The 18,950-nt window shown below is 45.7% G+C and overlaps 3 protein-coding genes, 2 non-coding genes and 1 pseudogene across 5 annotated transcripts; 4 read left to right on the top strand and 2 right to left on the bottom strand.

The window, feature by feature from the left end:
- Positions 1 to 236: 236 nt before the first annotated feature.
- Positions 237 to 952, bottom strand: LOC133901015 (pentatricopeptide repeat-containing protein At2g38420, mitochondrial-like; annotated as a pseudogene).
- Positions 953 to 1,424: 472 nt separating this feature from the next.
- On the top strand, positions 1,425 to 4,123 carry LOC133900552 (uncharacterized). Its single transcript, XM_062341727.1, has 6 exons — positions 1,425 to 1,587; positions 1,713 to 1,925; positions 2,035 to 2,211; positions 2,301 to 2,525; positions 2,624 to 2,752; positions 3,638 to 4,123. The coding sequence occupies exons 2-6, from the start codon at positions 1,713 to 1,715 to the stop codon at positions 3,869 to 3,871; spliced, it is 978 nt and encodes a 325-aa protein (XP_062197711.1). The 5' UTR covers positions 1,425 to 1,587; the 3' UTR covers positions 3,872 to 4,123.
- A 2,570-nt stretch (positions 4,124 to 6,693) lies between these two features.
- On the top strand, positions 6,694 to 6,765 carry TRNAP-AGG (transfer RNA proline (anticodon AGG)). The gene has a single exon. It is a non-coding gene; the product is annotated as a tRNA-Pro (tRNA).
- A 348-nt stretch (positions 6,766 to 7,113) lies between these two features.
- On the top strand, positions 7,114 to 7,185 carry TRNAP-AGG (transfer RNA proline (anticodon AGG)). Its single transcript has one exon. It is a non-coding gene; the product is annotated as a tRNA-Pro (tRNA).
- Positions 7,186 to 8,704: 1,519 nt separating this feature from the next.
- On the top strand, positions 8,705 to 9,118 carry LOC133901022 (BTB/POZ and MATH domain-containing protein 1-like). The gene has a single exon (XM_062342316.1). The coding sequence runs from the start codon at positions 8,705 to 8,707 to the stop codon at positions 9,116 to 9,118; it is 414 nt and encodes a 137-aa protein (XP_062198300.1).
- Positions 9,119 to 17,845: 8,727 nt separating this feature from the next.
- On the bottom strand, positions 17,846 to 18,950 carry LOC133900922 (BTB/POZ and MATH domain-containing protein 2-like). Its single transcript, XM_062342212.1, has one exon. It carries the CDS (start codon positions 18,926 to 18,928, stop codon positions 17,846 to 17,848), a length of 1,083 nt encoding a protein of 360 aa, XP_062198196.1. The 5' UTR covers positions 18,929 to 18,950.

Raw genomic sequence — 18,950 nt, 5'->3', positions numbered from 1 at the left:
TTATAAAAAAGTAGTTTTTGGATTGTGAATTGTGAAAGCTGGATTGTAAAAAGTTGAAGGACTAAAAACTGAGGGTTGTTTGGCTACCTAAGAATGTGAGAGGGTTAGATGGCAACTTATGTTTTGTAATATCTGTAATTCCCTTAGTTTTTGTAGTACATATTTCTCATGTTTATTCTTTTGTAGATATTTTAGAAATATGAATTTGTAGGATAAAATAGCAAAGAAACCATAATTCACCATAGACACCGCCTTATCGCCTCTCGCGCCGCCTCCCTTGCCGCGTCCGTGTCACCGGTAGACACGCACCTGGCGATCACGACACTGAAAGTCCTGACGTTTGGCAGGCAGTTGATGCGCTTCATGCACTCCACCATCCGGCGTGCGCCTGCCAGGTCACCCTTGTTGCATAGCGTGTCAACAAAGACATTGTAGACGCCCACGTCCAGCACGAGCCCCCAAAGGATTCCATCGAACACCTCGACGGCGTCGAATGCTCCACCCTCGCCGAATGCTCGCAGTATGCGCTAAAAACTTCTGGAGCCCGGAGCGACCCCATCGGCGTCCATCTGCTTCACCACTCCCCCGTACGCCTCGGCCGCCATCCCCTCACGGAGGAGCATATCGAGGACGGCGTGGTGGTCCGACCTGCTTGGTGAGACGCCCCACTGTCGCATGTCATCCAAAAATGCCAACGCATCCTGAGCAGGGTCGCACTGGAACATGGAAGTGAGGACCACGCGATAGTGGTGCTCATTAGGGTTGAGGAGGAGGGCAGGCATGCAGCGCAGGACGTCGTCGGCGACGATGGAGGGCCGGTGGGCGCAGCACAGCGCGGAGGTGAGGTGAGGATGCGAAAGGTGGTGGCGCTAGGGGTGGCGTTGGGTGTGGCACGTAGGAGGATGGACGGGGTGACACGAAGGTATGCCGGGGAGGAGGAGGAGGAGGAGAGGGGGGAGGGATCGGTAGGGGTGATTCAATGACAATTGCGAGTAATTTTCACTAACTGTCGAGGTTTATTTGCCCATCTCACATAATCCAATAAAAGCTAAGGGGAATCGGATGTGGATTGTAAAATAGAATCATTTGTTTCGATTTTTGACTTTTACTACAAAAAATTCAAAAGCAAAAATGGAAACAAACCAGTCCTAAATAAATCCTAATTCCACTCAAAACAGGGGGAAAAGTGGTCAATTTGGCGCAAGTAAAACATACACAAAGCAGCCACGGAGCCCCGCGGCAGCTGCAGTCGCGTCAAACCAGCACAGCACCATCCGTCGAATCCAAGCACCACAATTTTCATAGTCACCGGTCAAACACGCTTCCTCCAAGCAAGCCGCCCCCACTTTCCCGCTATTCTGCACCAGGTTCGCCTCGGCAGTCGCCACCGAAGCATCCCAGCTGCCCCACGCCTCCACTTCATGCACAATATAATACTCAATTGATTAATATCCGCACCACCACCGCCGTACTCTACCCAATTGATTACTGGCAGTCGCCGCCCCTTCCTCGCACCTCCTCATCGGCCGCCTCCTCGCCGCCCGGACGCTCTCCGCCGGCTCGCGCTTGTCCTCCACGGCCGTCAAGGTAACCAACCACCTGCGCTTGCTTCACCTCAACCAAGAAATCATTCCGGCGACGGTGAGGCTTATCAAGCTGGCGTTGTTGACCGACTCTTGGATCCATGTGCTCTGCTTTTGTTGATGCGTCAGATGGCGCGGTCGGCGCTGGACGAGGTCACCGACACTGGCGCCTTCGATCGGTCGCCGTCCACCTTCCGGAGCTCGGTGTCCAGGGACGCCTCCTCCCGGTTCCCCGCTGTGCCGGGGAGGTACCACCTCTACGTCTCCTACGCGTGCCCCTGGGCGTCCCGGTGTCTTGCCTTCCTGAAGCTCAAGGGGCTAGACAACGCCATCGGCGTCACGGTAACTCACACAACAGATGCCCTCTTATGTCTCATTTCATGGGTTCAGCCATCGATTGATTTCAATTTCTTGTTCGATTGCCTGTTCTGTGTGTATGTATGAATCGCAGGCGGTGAAGCCCATCTTTGAGAGGACCAAAGAGACTGACGACCATCTGGGGTGGGTGTTCCCCGCCACCGCCGACGAGGAGCCCGGCGCCGAGCCGGATCCTTTCAACGGCGCCAAGAGCATCAGGGAGCTCTACGAAATCGCCAGCACAAATTACGCCGGGAAGCCAACTGTTCCTGTGAGTCTGAACCCTGAAGCAAGAGAAGAGCCCCTCTTTTCATTTCCGCTACAACAATTAGGCTGATCTTGTTGCCAATCTCACTCTAGGTCCTGTGGGACAAGCATCTCAAGACCGTGGTGAACAACGAGAGCTCAGAGATCATCCGGATGCTCAACACCGAGTTCAACGACATCGCCGAGAACCCCGGGCTGGATCTCTACCCGGCTCACCTCCAGGCCTCCATCGATGAGGTCAATGAGATGGTTTACGACGCCATAAACAACGGAGTGTACAAGTGCGGCTTTGCCAAGAAGCAGGGACCATATGACGAGGTACATCGATTACGGTTTCTCGGAGACAGGGACTTGTCAAAATAAATCAGAGTGGATCCCCCATGCTAACCAGACCTTCTGTTGTTCAATTTGTGTAGGCTGTGACGAGATTGTATGAAGCTCTGGACAAATGTGAGGAAATTCTTGGCAAGCAACGGTATATATGCGGCGACCAACTGACCGAAGCTGATATCCGCCTGTTTGTGACTCTTATACGGTTCGATGAGGTACGAATTTCTAGCAGGGGAAAACTTTGTGATTTAATTCTGTAGTGATGCTAGATTTGTTCCGTACTTCCGTGCTATTGCCCATATGTAACGTGCTGAGCTGAACAACTGCGTGAAAGGTGAAACTAGTGAGCTCTTGCGAACCAGTCATCAGAATACAGACCTCCACCTGTGATATTGTTCTTGTTGTGTTCTTTTTGCCTTTACTTTTTTCTGTTTTCAGGCCTTCATTCGTCGTGCTGCATAGAAATACTAGAGATTATGCTAGAGATTGCTATCTTAGTATACAGTGTGTTAGACATTATGCTAGAGATTGCTATCTTATCCAACTACTGGAAACAGTAGTCTTAAAATCTTAACCCTTGCATTGGTTTGGTGCATAGGTGTATCCAATCAATCTCCCCTTTTAGGTGTTTCCTAAACCAATTTCAACTATAGCCTGTGCAAATTTAATAAAGTTCTCCAGATATTTGAGAACTGTGGGAGTGATTGCAAATTCTGCAAGATTACACATGAGCATATGAATGAAGGGACAAGATAAAATATAATAATTATGGTTACTACTATCAGAAGGTTCATTTCGTCCTCTGTTTCTTGTGTATTGTGTTGATATTTCAATTTAGAGAAAATACAAAACTAGATAGACAGCCTGATCTTTTTCATGGGCACATCGAATGCGAGAACACAGCGAGAACTAAACTGTACCTCGCCTCATTTTCTGTATTATCTAACTCCCATCTGGTAGAGCCTGTTGAATTATTTTATTTCAGTTTTATGAAGATAGGATTAATCTATGCAGCTGAATGAGAGTGAGTTTCTTCAAGTTTGATGTTCCCTGTACAAAGATTAACCTAACCAATTAGAGTTGCGAAACGTTTTCGACAGGTCTACGCCGTTCACTTCAAATGCAACAAGAAGCTCCTCAGAGAGTACCTGAACCTGTTCAACTACGTCAAGGATATCTACCAGACCCCTGGCATGAGCAGCACGGTGAATATGGAGCACATCAGGAAGCACTACTACGGGAGTCATCCATCTATAAATCCCTATCGGATTATCCCCGCGGGCCCCCACATTGACTACAATGCCCCACACGACAGGAAGAGGTTTGGCGCGTGAGAGATCTTCTGCGGTGCTTTCTGTGGGAGCCGTGTGCGGTGCTGTACCTGATGATCTCGTTCTTCGGATGTCTGAGGCTGCAAGCGTAGCTGATAGTTACTTTTCAGGAATAAAGATGTGTCAGTTTTTGCCTTCAGCGACTTGTAACTTTTCTTGAGGGCTACTCTCTCCGTTTAAAAATAGTAGATGTATGTTATTTTAAAAAATCAAAATTTTATGTACTTTGATTAATATTGAATCAATTTATAAGAATGTCTAGTGTATAAAAATTAGATTTACAATTTAAAATGATTTAATATTATATAGATTTTATAGCTATAAATGACATAATTTTTTTAAGAAAATCTTAGTTAAAATCTAAATTCGAAAAACGAGTCTTAAATAAATATGTCTACTATTTTTAACAAAAGGAGTAATATGGAATACTCGGACTTTCTTACCACACCAAATAGCTAATAAATGAAAGGAATAAGTCCTTTTTAGCACAACTCTTGTGTTTATCTAATTTTTATCCTAACTTCAACACTATTTACTTTTAGCCCTTGAACTATCAATTATATCGAAGCATTTTACACCCCGAGCCCATTTTACGTGGTTCCAGTTCCCTTGTCGATGACGTGTCAGCGGTTTTGACAATGTTTGTGACGATGACATGGCCCGGCCCCACATGTCATGCACTTCCTCCACCTTCATTTCCTTCTTCCTTTCTTCCGGCTGAACCAGGCCAGCGCCGGCGTGCTCTTTCCTCTACTTTCTCTCGCAGCATAGCAGCTGGAACGCCACCACACCAATCCGCTGCCTCCCAGTCCCAAACCCTCTTTACCTCCCTGCGTCGCCACTCAAATCAAAGTTGAGTCGGACACCCAGCATCGCTGTCTTCCTCTTAGTTCTCTCTTTCCCGTGACGGAGCGCCGCCGCCGCACCCACGGAGGAAGAAACATTTGCACTGGGCAAAGCAAGGAAAAATATCCAGCAATCCGTCCAAGCAAATCAGCCATCCTATCACCGACATCATTGAGCCCAACCACTGCCCGTCTCTGTTTCGCCCATATCTTCAAACCGTCCAAAAATTGGTCGTCTTCCTCCCGTCCTCTCTTCTCTGTGCCGTGTAAAATCAATAACCTTAGTATTGAGTTACTGATTTTGATAATTAATATCAACATAATTAATAGGATCAATATAGTTACTAGTATGTAAGATTCAGTCTTATAGATACTATGTGATGTTTTGGGGATATCAAACATCTCAAAGAGTAGTAATTTAAGATCAAAGAAGAGCTTCTTTAAAATATAAGCATATATTGTTTAGATAAGTGATCGTAGTGTTGAGAGTATCACTTATGTATAGGGGTTTATTTTCTTTGGCTGCACTATAAAAAGAGATTTTAGTTTAGTAGCTTGACTTAGTGTTTTTATGTTAGTTATCTAGTAGTAATTGTTGGTGATATGCTCTAGAGACAACTGTAGAAATGATTATATCACTTCTATGTTTATGTTTTAAATAATATGTTATTCGGTTCCTTGGATAATTATTATTTACATTGATTAGCAAGTATGCAACTTGTTTGTGAAGTCTTTATTTTATTATGATGTTATTCTAAATGATCTCTAGTCTTATATCATTAAATTGAACAATAGCGATTCACAGACTAGCACATGTATTGATTAATGATCATATTTTACAGATCATAGATATAGAGATATCAAATTAATAATGTAGACACATGTTAGATAATGTGGTGTTGAATATACTTATCTTAATATACTGTTGGGATTGTTATATAATGTGTCATCAATTGTAATATCAAATGGTGTACCTACATGATCCTTAAATCTGAGATCATCATTAATTCCCAGAATATGTAATGGCACAGTTAGGGGCTGTCAAACACTATTGCTTGACTAGGTAATCACAAAGGTAGCTTTTGAGTTTGTCATGAAACATGTCGTTGGGTGTAAGTGATTAAGATAGAATTTATTCTTCTATATAATGAGAGAGATATCTTTGGTCCTCTCAATGTGATTGGATTAGAAAGTGCATATACATGCTAATGTGATTAAAGAGTTAATCATAAGTTGAGTAATCCGCTACAAGATTAAGTGAACGGTCAAGCTATCACAAGGATGACATGTGTCTCGCCTTGAGCTTGACTGATATCATGAGGCAAAGGGATTGGTGCATGTGTATATCAATGTTCCGCCAATATAATCTTTATGTATATTCAGGAGATAATAAGCCCTGCTAGGGACCACTGTTGATTTTGGTTTAGAAAGGGGTTTTTGAGTCATAGTTATTTGTATATGAACCTGACGGGTCACACACTCAATAGGTCGGAACCAGACACGCAGATTGGATCCGTAAGAGGGTTTAAAGGGATTGTGATTCGTGAGTGACTAAAGTCCTAATGGGATTCCAATGTGTGAGCCCATAGTAGGATCTATATAAGCAGAGGTGTGGGTAGGGGTGCGTATGGTTGAGCCACTGAAACTCTAGTCGATCCCTTTCCACTAGACCTCTCGAAACCTTAGTTGTACGTGCATTGCTAGCACATCGGCGTTCGAGATTCCATCCCAAAACATGAGTATGAAAGAATTTATATGATATTATGTACTTCCAGTTCTCTTTTCCTAGTTACACTCACACCTGCTCCTTTCTGAACCAAGACTGCATTGCTTCCAACAGTGCAACGTCATCCACAGTAAATTAACAGAACATTTACCACTGCACTAACCCTTAGAAGACATAAAAGATGAAAGTAAAGCCTGTAAATTTTCTATCTGAATTATTGTCAGAAACTTTGCAGATATTCATAGAACATATCTGGGGATTTAGTCTAGTGGTAAGATATTCGCTTAGGGAGCGAAAGGTCCCGAGTTCAATTCTCGGAATCCCCAACCTGAAATCCTTCTTTTGCAATGCAAATTCAGAGGTCTGGATGATCCTGAGTGGTCTGAAGATGAGCTTTTGGAGTTTGGACCACATACATGTCTCACAACGTTCAGAGGTTGCTGTGTATGCATATGAGGGTGCTATGTTCCAAGAGAGCTTCAACTTGAACTTGTAGTGTCACTAGATGCCAGGGTTGTCACGGGTGTGGCCATAACTTTGTATTGACATGCTGCTAGACGCTGTCGCAGTGCAGACGCATCTTGCACAGTGACTGTTGTTCTACACTTTCTGTGTCTATATGCTGGTAAGAAGTTACATGCTGTATTGTTGGAGAAAAGGGCACTGCACAAACAGGGCATTTGGTCTAGTGGTATGATTCTCGCTTAGGGTGCGAGAGGTCCCGAGTTCAATTCTCGGAATGCCCCATTTTTTTTTAAAAAAAATTCTCCTTAGCCACTTCATGTTTAACTTCCAATTTCCTGATTAAAATAAAATTAAACGAGGATTAGTATACTAACTAGCACGAATCAGTAATCGTAATCATTTCCAGTCCCGACTACATTGGAGACACGCGTTGCTTGCCATGCGCCTCACCACGCACCAAAACCTCTCGCCCTCCCACGATTCGCCGTCACGTCCTGCACCAGCGCCGCACGCGAGCTCTCCGGTGATCTCCATGTAAATCTCCTCGCCGTTACCTCAAGTCGTTAGAGGCGGGCGGCTGCGTCGACAGCGGCCGCATTGGGTGGTGGTGGTGGCGGGGCGGCGGCTTGCCTTGGGGCCTGGTCGGAGTCGGTGGCGGCGCCGGTGAGGCAGCGGGAGGGGCGGGGCAGGGGCCCACCACGTCGAGTTCTGGACAGGCAACGAAGACAAGCTGTGAACCAGTGGATTCTCATCCAACCTTAAAAATTGGAGTGAGATTGAACCTGTTTTCAGCCGTAGGAGCAACGCCCAATTTTCATACGACCAAAGTCGAACACGAAAATTTTACTAGGGATGCAAGTATGGTTTATCTAGACTGTTAATTTGTGTTGAGGTTTATGCTGAGATGTAGGTGAAAAAAATTATACTTATTTCATATCCTTATCTTTATTTTTAATCGGAAACAAAAACGAATACGAAAATTTCAAATACGGATAATATCAAAAACAAATATGACATGAATACGAATCAAATACAAATACGAATCTAGATATCTGTCAAATAATAAAAGACCCCTTAAATTATAAATAAATTTGAATTACAACCATACCAAAATTTGAGGCAATTAAGTATGACATGTGGAGTTCACTTGTCATATAAAATTTTTCCTATCAAATATAGTTAAGTGAGATCTTATTTTGTAGATTTAATTATAAGGATAATAATAGTACAGTCAAAACATAAATTTGACTTATAATTTGAAAAATATAGTCATTTGAATGTTGTTATCTCTGATTGGCTATCATTTTCGTATCCGAACCGAAAACGTTTTCATATTCTTATCCAGATAAGAAATATCTATATCCGTATCCGAAGAAAATCACCCATATTCGTTTTTTAAGATATGGAGCAGAAAATATCCGCTCCTTTTTCAACCCTACCAGGGGTAGAATCTTTTGTCAGAGCCGACTGGTTTTTCATCTACCTACAGCTCGATCAAACCTACGCTCCGGACGTCAAGGCACGATACAGGTTCAGCTTACTCGACCGTGACGACCAGCCGGTGCCATCCTACAACCACAGCAGCAACTGCATACAGAAGTTCACCTGCAAGGGCTACTGTGGGGGGGGGGGGGGGGGTCCATGAATTCATCCAGAAGAGGACGCTAGAGCACTCGTGCTACCTTCGGAAAGAGGATGCCTCTTTCAGGGTCAGGTGAGACATCACCGCGCGTCTTGAAGGAGATCAGCAAAGAGGATGCCACTGCCACCGAAAGGTCCGTGGTCGTGCCGCCGCCCGACATGCACTGCCATCTCGGCCATCTCCTCTCGAGCGGAGAGGGTGCGGACATCGCGCTCGAGGTGGACGGAGAGACGTTCTCGGCGCATAGGAGCATACTCGCTGCTCGGTCGCCGGTTTTCACGGCGCAGCTGTTTGGCCCGATGAGGGAGAACACTGCGGTTTGCGTGTGGATCGAAGGCGTAGAAGTAGGAGTGTTCAAGGCCTTGCTCCACTTCGTGTACACCGACTCGCTGCCTGAGGTAGGGGACGGTGAAGCAATGGCCATGGCGCAACATTTACTCGTTGCAGCAGATAGATATAGTCTGGAGAGGCTGAAGCTAATCTGCGAGGACAAGCTTTGCAACCACATCGACACGAGCACTGTTGGGACAATATTGGCATTGGCTGAGCAGCATAGTTGCCATGGGCTCTAGAAGGCATGCTTAAATTTTCTCATGTCCGGTAGCAATCTGAAGACAGACATACCGACTGGTGGCTTTGAGCATTTGACAAATAGTTGCCCGTCCGTTCTCAAGGAGTTGCTCGCCAAGCTCGCTCTGTGACATCTTCATCTTGAAGGCAGCAACATTTAGGAGATATGATTATTCCTCTTTTTATGCTAAATAATCCAGTCTAATGTTACTACCATTTAGTCTAGTTTCAAGGTTGGGCAACTTTAATGATTATCGCTATTTATATTAAGGACTTTAATTTAACTTTCAATTCATCTGTGTATGATTTCTAGTAGTCGGTGATGAAGTCCAAATGTTCTTTTGAACAAAAATAAAGTCCAAACGTATAAATCGAAGTTTAACACTCGAGGCCATTTTGATTTTTTTAGCGGGAAATTTTGAGTTTAACATCGGACCAGGGTTCAGCGTGTCGTATGGGATTCCAGCTCCTCTGCGTGTCCGCTCATAAAACCCTCTCGATCCCTCGATCGATTCGCTGTTGCTGCACCGACGTACGCACGGTCTCTCCTTCTGCTTGTTTCCTCACCTTGTTGGCTGTGCTAGGCTTGTCCTCCAACCACATGCCGATCTCTTCCACGCCTGCCGTCCGAAGCGGCGCCGGCGGTGCGCCGGAGCCTAGCGCGTCGGAGATCGTCGCCAATGAAGTGGCCGGGTCGCACGTGCTCACCATCGATGGGTACAGCACGACCAAGGGAATTGCCAACCGCCAATTCATCAGTTCTAGCATCTTTGGCAAATTATTACCGTCGGTTCTTCGTTAGAACCGACAGTGATACGAGTTCATAAAAAGACACATTTTTAATAACTAGCAACGATAATGGTTATTATTATCGGTTGTTACAAACTGATAGTGATATCCTAAAAATCGTACAAATTCATATACCCGCTTGCCCGGCTTCTCCCAAGTGCATTAAATATTTCACACTTTGATGCCCTCACTCTCACTTGATTGCTCTTGATCTCACCCTCTCCCCTCTATCGCCGCCGCCGCGATGGATCCACGCGCCTCTTCTCTTGTTTCGGCCACTCCACTGCCGCCTCCGCTGCCACCTTCTCCGACCACACCACCCACACCCACGCCGTTGTCCGACGACGAGGTAGAGGCTCCATTAGAGAGCTCGAACCAGGTGCAAACCTCGGACTCCGGTGAATCAACGGGATCCCCCCCCCAGGACAACGGCATGTGGGACTAGCCTCAACGAACCAAAGGCGAAGAGGCCTCGGTCGAGCTCGGATGAGGAGGAGAAGGAGAGGAGGCTGGCGATGACGGTGAGGATGACAATAGCGGCGATGGCGAGGATGAGGACGAGGACGATGACGACTACTTCACCGTCGTGACTGACCAGTAGACGCGTGCGTTTAGAGTTTTTGCGCGCAGGGGTTTAAAGTTTTTTACGCGCAGTCGTGCATATCTTTTGTTTTTGCTATACAACGATGGATTTAGTGATTTATTATAGATTAGTGTGATATAACACTCTAATTCTAGACATTAGTAATATAAAGTTCGGTTAAATTATTTCCTATAAATTTCCCTGAATTGAGTATCACGATCGGTTCGTAGCTGGAACCAGTAATGATAAGTATATCAATCAGTAAAATAAGCTAAAAAATATGCAGTGATAGTTTATATCACCGTCGATTCGTTACATGAACCAACAGTTATATACACAGTTACTGCTAGTTCAAAACCCAGCAGTAATACAGATTTTAAATCGACAATGATTATCTTCTCTACGGTAGTGTAAAGATCTCCTAAAGAAATACAAAAGTAGTGAGGGCATCGTTTCGTGCATACTAGGATTTGCCTTGCTAGTTGCCAGTATGCATGTATATGGCGGAAGTACGACCGGATTTGTATGACTGCAATCTCAATCCTAATTAAATTTAACTAGCAATGTGACCTACATATTTGATGTTGTTTCTTCTATTATGAGCTTTCTTATGGTATTTTTAGAGGTACCGACTGGCATCATGTTATCTATTGTTGTTTGTTGTAGCTCTGAAGTTAGGAGATACCTATAATAGAAATTTTTGGCATATCCTAAGTATTCTTAGAAAAGCTCACTTGATCGGAACCATTTGACTCCAATAAACTTTGCAAGTCAAGGAAGTAGACGAACAGAAGACAACATGATAATGTTTTTAATGTTTATGCCCAATAAATTTTTATGATATGCATCCACGAAATAATTGATGCATATTTTCCCTTTTTTTTCTCTCTCTGTTTGTTGTCTGTTTACTTAATATATGCAAAAATTATTATGGAAGAATAATCGCATATGATAAAATTTTAGAAACACGAAAGAGTAGCTTGCCCTGTATGATTATTAGTATCGATGATAACCCACATAAACAGCCCTGCCTGATTTCCTTGCCCACGTGGTACCTCGTCTTGCCCCTGAAGTCGTGGCAAATGAAGGCACCATCATCCCTGGTTCTGCCCTGCATGTTGTATGCCGATCCACGCATGCCTTGTTGATGTGGTTAGGGGTGGACAAAAAGCTCTAAGGGCTAGCTCCGATCAACTCGTTATATTTTATAACTAAGTCGAGTCAACATTTTAACTCCGGTAGTGATAATCGTTAAGTATTACTGTCGGTTGGTGGTTAGAGCCGACAGTGATAGTATCACTGTCGGTTTGTGGTTAGAGTCGGTAGTGATAGCGAATGATAGTTTATTTTAAAAAATTTATAATTTTTTCATACGAAATCGGATGGAAACAAATTTTATATCAGACTGTAGCCCTCGACGAGATCTATAACTTTGAGGTTGAAAACCTTTTCATTTGATATCATTTACATATACAAATAATCATTTGAAGTTTCAGATAGAAGATGTTAAAAGGATTGCATATTCTAATGATATCACTAGTATTTCTATAGTGGGATGGTAAGGACATATTGCGCGACCTGAGAGGTTCCGGGTTTGAGTGTCACGAACCGCACGCACTCGTATTTCGCGCGAAAAATCACGTGACTTGTGACTCGGGTGCAATTTTTTTTTTAATTTTTCCGATCCCAGAAACATCGATTTGGCTTTAGCCAGCAGTGATAAACCCTTCACTACCGATCCCTGGACCGACAGTGATAATCGGGGATTATCATTACCTGTTGCCTACTGCTAACTCTAAAATCGGCAGTAAAACTTTTTTATGAGTCGATGGTGAAGGATTTTTTTTAAGTAGTGATCACTCCACCTAAGGCTCTTCTTAGCCGGCTCATTACTTCATCAGACCGCGCATTCAGATCCACACCACATATAAGTTCCCTAGCCGCCAACTCGTTGTCATTCGGTTGAAGTTCCTCCAGAAGCCAGACGCATCGCCTCCCTCTGGCCGCCGTCCAACCCTCTCGCAGTGCTGCCCGACGACTCGCCGCAGTGACGCTCGCTGGCCGCCGCCTGCCGTCTCACCGTATTATCGAGGTAGTCCACTCGCCACAGCGCCGCCTCGCCACTTACGTGGCTGCTTAAGTAGTTGCTATGATCACTTTCGGAGTAGGTGTGGCTTTCGTGTTCCTGCTACTTGATCAGGCTACAGTGTAACTAGTTGCTGATTAATGCTAAACTTTGATACAACGTAGGCAGAGGTCCGTGGTTGGTATGATAAATGTCTGTGGCTGTGCAGCAATTTGATCTTATTTTTCACCTATGCAATGCTTGTTCTTAGCAGTGTTCTCATTGATGCATCTTTCTACTCATACCAAAAATATTATAGAGATGTATCCACCCATGTTTGTATTCTTGTACGCCTCCTGTGTTGCGCGGACCGGCTGGCCAGCGCTTGAAGCTCGCCGTGGCAGCATCGGTAGATAAGCGAAGTCGCACGTCATGGGGCATCAGATCTTGTAGAACATGCCAATCTCCACAGGCATCAGATCTTGTCGCACGTCAGCAGTATCTCGATAGAGTGCCGGCAGCGGGGAGCAGCAGGTTCTATGCAAGAACACGTCGTACATATGTCCTGACGCTGAGGTGCTACACCTTGGTTTCCCTCGTCTCCTTCAGCTGCGTTCACAACCTGGCCAACGGGTGCACATCAAATTAAACTGCAAGTTATTTTTACGGGCTTCATGAAAACACGGCAAGGATTTATATATTCCTCTCTGCTACCATTACCATACACGAGATGCTCTGATCCACGAGGCCAATCCAAACCAAGGAACAACCTAACCAATCTAGCTAAACGCAAGGAATCAATCTTTTTTCGAGAAAACGCCTTGGCGTGTTTTTTCATCAAGAGAGGCAAAGAAGCACAGCTAACATTACAGTTCAACACCCCTGTAGCTCATCCGCCAACAGGGTAAGGTACCAGCACATTACATATTTACATGGAATTACAAACACGACGCACGCCGAAGAGGAAGCAGAGAATTAGACTAGTAGGAGGTGCAACAGACGTCTGTTCCCAGCACGAATCCAACAGCGCCCCTCATCCCAAACCTTCCTACACAGCTCACCGGCCAGCGCCGCTGTGTTGCTGAAAACTCGCTGATTTCTCTCCTTCCAAATGAACCAACTACCAAGGACGAAGAGAGAATCGAGACCATGCCTAAGATCTTTGTGAACCTGCTTTCGAGTTGGCAACCACCAGTCAGCGATTTCCACCTCCATTCGCGGAGCAAGACGTTGTAACCCTGCAGGTTGCAGGAGATGAAACCACACCTCGCGACTATATCACCTCGATATATATGGCAAGGAATCAATCTTGGTTCCACGAATCCAACCCAAACTGAACCTATATCACCTCGATATATATGGCTTTCTTCGGCAGCCCTTGCCCTTCGATCCAAGCCGGTGATATATGCCTTCTGCGGTGTCGTCTGCGCCATCGGTGGAAAAACAATCACGGCACGGGAGGCCATGTCCGCGCGGAGGCATCAGGCCACGCTGCCCTCGCAGCGCTCGTGTTCTGTTGCGTGCATGCGTAGCCAATTCTAGATCGGCTGCATGGCGTCAACCGCCGATGTTGAAGCGGTGCCGAAGCCTGGCGTGGTCGTGGAGCAGCCGGCAGAGGCATGCGACGGTGGAAGGCAGCGACGACCACGCCGCCACCGAGGATCTAGTTCAATTTTTCCATGCCTCTGCATCATCGTGAGTCGGGATCATGGCTTGGCCGAAGCATGTCGCGAGATAAAAGCATAGATGGCTTTCTCTTTTGTCGTGTGTTTTGTTTCCTTCATTTCGTAGTAACATATGGTTCTTCATTTTTTTTCCACAATTTACGTGGTAATTTTTAGGCTTTGAGAGTTAATGTGTATACTTTTTTTTTAACAATAACTAAGATAATAGATATTTAATAATAGCATAGGTGGATAATAAAGAAACATGCATAGGGATATATTAACGGGGCTGCTAGCGCCCGGACTCCAATCCAGACGCAGCCTCGGACGGTTCTTTGAAACATTGTCAAAGAACTTCTGCAACATCAAAAATTAACTTTTGTAACATCGAAATACATACACCAAAAAGTAATTAACGAAACTGAAAAAATTATCCATTTGAGTTAATTTCGTCGGACGACGTGTGAAACATTCTCGAAGAACTTCTACAACAAATTTCCATAACGTCTGAAATATTAAATTTGAATGTCTAAAATACTGAAGATATGAAAATATAGGAATTAATTCGAATGGATAATTTTTTCGGGTTCAGATCTGTACACAAGAGATTCCGGGATGCAACATATGAAAATAACTATAGCAATAAATTTTCATAACGTCTAAAACATTAAATTTGAACGTATGAAACATTAGAGATGCCAAAATATAAGAATTAACTCAAATAAATACTTTTTTCGAGTTCGGATCTGTACGCAAAAGATTGTAGAATGCAACATACGAAAATAACTATGGCAATAAATTTCTATTACATATGGAATATTAAGCTTGAATGTTTGAAACATTGAAGATACGAGGACACAAAAATTAACTCAAATGGATTATATTTTTGGATTCAATACATGGGACGGCCCAACAAAACGTCATATGCTCCAGACGTACGTAGGCAAGCATTTCTGATATATTAATGAAAGAGTAGATAATTAGTTAATGTGGTCAATATATTGCGTTGAGTCTCGAGCGAAATATATAGAGTATAGATGGCTTGGATATCAAGCAAGCCTAGAGACAGGATGAAATCTAATTATAACCGTCCATAACAAATGGATCTTTGTGTATCTTATATCATATACTCTAACATTCCCTTGCAGTCGCAGCAGGAGTGTCGCAGACGATGAGATTGGAGAGGAAGGCGAATGACATCCCCCCGCAATCGAAACAGCACGATGCAGATGCTATGACTGGAAAACCAATGAGTTGCTCATGTATATGGCAACACTTTGTGCCTGATGTCGAGGTAGCCGAGAGCGAGGTGAATAGCCGTGGTCGAGGATGTCGTGCGTGAGATAGCTGTGGTCGACATAGCTGTAGTCGGGGTTGTCGTGGTAGAGGGAGCCGCACATGAAGGCACGAGCGCAAGGGCCCTAATGGTGACGGGAGCATGGAGGCTCGAGGGAAGAAGACGGTGACGCGGACAAGGCAGTCATAGAAGAAGAGGTCAATGCCGAAGTCAACACAATCGAGGCCGTCAAGGACAAGGCGTGCACTGGGTTTGCTAGGCCCGTGAACGCATCGGGGACAAATGCACGCACTGATGTTGCCAGTACTAGGTGCGCGAAGGTAAGAAGGCCAACCATGCGCCAGTGTCTGAGCGAATAGTAGAGGAGACCTCAACGGTCGCGGTGCACAAAGCGGCGAGGAGGAGAAGGTGCCGATGCAGCCCGCAGTTGTCGGAGTAGACGAAGAGGTCGAGGAGTAGACTGCGATGTTGGTGAGAGGTTGTGCTGGACAAAGGTGATAGAGACGTAACCAGCGGCCTAGAGCGGCAATGTCGGTGCCCTGGACAGCATGGCGGTGGTGCTCAAAGAAGCCGGCGAGGAACACCCGAACAACGTGACGAAGACCAAGGGCACCAATGACTGAGGTGATGACGTGCTGAGAGAGGCAACGTCGATCGGCCAAAGCGTCGTGGCGCACGGGACGGCGATGAAGAGCGATGACGGGATCCTCCATTCGGTCTGCGAAGGCACAGCCATGGGCGGCAACATTGCATCCCAAAGGAAACACAGCGGCAACCTTAGTTCTCGGGAAGAGGTTACACGCATAGTCGAGGAGGACGGGAGCCGCTGCCGATCGGCCTAGAGGAGCTGCGCGCAATCGGCTGATTAGATCGAGGGCACACGATACGTTTGTGGCGAAGGCATCCTGAGTGGTGGAGGCGACGATGAAGACGAGTCGGCATGGAGCGCTGTGCGGATGGAGTGGCAGGGTAGCGACGCGTGAGGCATCCCTTGGAGTGTTGTGCGCCTAGCTACGCCGCACAGGTGGAGGCATGGAGAAGGGTGTGGTCGGGGATGACGTGGTTTGGCACGCCAGTCCAGGCGCGTGGACAGTGCAAAGACGGAGACCGGTGACGTGTCGATGGTCGAGCGCGACGACCAGTGCGTGGACGGTGCAGACGACATGGCGTGGAGACGTGGTCGTCATGGCGAACAGACGGTGACCACACAGAGAACACGGCGATGGGGACCGACGAGGTTGGACGGGTGGAGGAGCCGGCTGTCGAAGCTGAGGTCAGAGTAGAGGAGCGAAGACGATGGGTGACGGGCGACGCAAACCGATCTTGGATCCGTAAAACCAAAGAGAAACGTTGATCAATGACCAGCGAGAGAGAGAAATCCGATCAACGGATTGGTAAAAGACTCTCTTGGGTGGCCGATCAACACGATCGGCGGCGCGAACCCTAGATACGGGCGGCGCTGCGCCCAACGGAGGTCATAGAGATCGATCTCCCTAGGGGTGTGCGGTGTGGAAGCTGGTGGTGACTAGGGTTTGTGGCTTAGGATTAGAACCTAAACTCGTGATACTATGAAAACGTAGAGAATTGGTTAATGTGGTCGATTTATTGTATTGAGCTTCGAGAGCCGAATATATAGAGTACAGATGGCTTGAATGTCAAGCAACTCTAGAGATAGAATAGAATCTAATCCTAACCGACTATAACAAATAAATCCTTATGTATCATATATCATATACTCTAATAATTAATGTTACTTTTTCATAACAGCAGTGATAGATTTTTATGACATTTTGCTTTCTTTTTTCTCTGATTAACGTGGTGATTTTTAGATTTTGAGAGCAAAAGAAGAGGCTTCTTCTCTTGGCCAATTAATTAATTAATTATATATGATTCCTTAAATCGGTAGCCAGTTTGGTTGGAGAGAGATGCAAGAGATTTCGGAAGGGCAAGGACGCGGGCTGTCGACTAGGTTATCAAGATCAGAGAAGAAACTCTTAAGCAGCTGTTCTTGAGTCGATCGAAGTATCCTAATGGCAGATCTGCAGTTGTTCTTAAGTTACATAAAATTAATTAGAATCTAGATGATCGGATCGGCACGCTGATGGCCTTTCTTTGGATTGAAACATGCAGTGGCCGAAAGCACAAGTTAAACATGAAGAGGTAAAAAGTGGGAGAAAAAGTATTGCGGATGGTTAAGCTGAAATATTTGATATTTGTAGCACTGATCAAGCTTAAACCCAGCAGTCGAACCATTACATTAGATTAGACAGTAGTGACATGTAAAGAACGATAAGGATAGACTCCAAATTCTTCTGCTTCAAGGTGAAGCGGTTATGGAACAACCTTGGCCAGTAGCTCCTTGAGAACAGAAGGGCAACTGCTCATCAGATGTTGAAAGCCATCACTCGCCATTAGTGCCTTAAAATTGCTAGATATCTCAAGGAAGTTGAAGCATGCCTCCTTGAGCCCATGGCAACCATGCTGTTCCGCAAGGGCCAATGTGGTCGCAGCCGTGCTTGTGTTGATGTAGTTGCAAAGCATGTCCTCGCATATTAGCTTCAGCCTCTCCAGGCCATATCTATCTGCTGCTACTAGTAAATGTTGAGCCATCACCACTGCATCATCCTTGTCTATCTCAGGCAGCAAGTCAGTGTAGATGAAGTGGAGCATAGCCTTGAACACTCTTGCCTCCATATCAATGATTCGGATATGGCTCATGGTCTTCTCCTTCATGGGACCATAGAGTTCGGCCTTGAAGACGAGGGACCGCGCAGCGAGCACAAGCCTATGTGCACTAATGGTCTCCCCGTCGACCTCAAACGTGACATCCATCCCCTCTTCGGACGAGAGGAGATGGCCAAGATGCCTGTGAATGTTGGACGGTGGCACAGTGACGAATTGCATGGCGGCATCCTCAATACGGATTTCCTTTGTGACGGTGATATCGCACCTGACTCTGAAACAATCATCTTTCAAATAGGTCGATTCCTCCAATGTCTTCTTTTCGATGAAATTTTTGAAACCCCATCCACCAATTTGGCTGGAGAAGGTGCGTATCTGGCTACCTTCGCTGAAAGATGACACTGGTTCTCCAATCTCGTCGAGTAAACTGATTCTGAATCGTGCCTTCACATTCAAAGCATCGGTATGATCAAGATTTAGATACATGGATATCCAATCAGCAGAGTCTGGCACCTCACCGTCGGGGTAGTATTTGATACACCAGCGATGGCCTCCGACATTGAAGATGCCGGAACAGATGAACTTGCCGCTGCCGAGTCCCTTGGTTCGGGAGTACCCGTTGATCTTGAGCACATGCGACCCGGTCACGGCGTCCGCGACGATGGCCGACGCGCTTAGCGCCGGCGTGCCGCCGTCGCCACTGCCGACGGCCGATGGGGCAGAGCTCGACATGTCACTACCCACGGCGACGTAT

The sequence above is a fragment of the Phragmites australis genome, chromosome 19, assembly GCF_958298935.1.
Source record: "Phragmites australis chromosome 19, lpPhrAust1.1, whole genome shotgun sequence".
Taxonomy (NCBI): Eukaryota; Viridiplantae; Streptophyta; class Magnoliopsida; order Poales; family Poaceae; genus Phragmites; species Phragmites australis.
The sequence above is the reverse complement of the archived record's forward strand: the minus strand, read 5'-3'. Positions and strand labels throughout refer to the sequence as shown.

Bases quoted from the DNA above. Each gene is read 5' to 3' on its own strand.
- LOC133900552 (XM_062341727.1), top strand. From the start codon at position 1,713: ATGGCGCGGTCGGCGCTGGACGAGGTCACCGACACTGGCGCCTTCGAT. The intron at 1,926-2,034 runs GTAACTCACACA...TATGAATCGCAG, and splicing joins ACAACGCCATCGGCGTCACG to GCGGTGAAGCCCATCTTTGA. The intron at 2,753-3,637 runs GTACGAATTTCT...CGTTTTCGACAG, and splicing joins CTCTTATACGGTTCGATGAG to GTCTACGCCGTTCACTTCAA.
- LOC133901022 (XM_062342316.1), top strand. From the start codon at position 8,705: ATGCACTGCCATCTCGGCCATCTCCTCTCGAGCGGAGAGGGTGCGGAC.
- LOC133900922 (XM_062342212.1), bottom strand. From the start codon at position 18,928: ATGTCGAGCTCTGCCCCATCGGCCGTCGGCAGTGGCGACGGCGGCACG.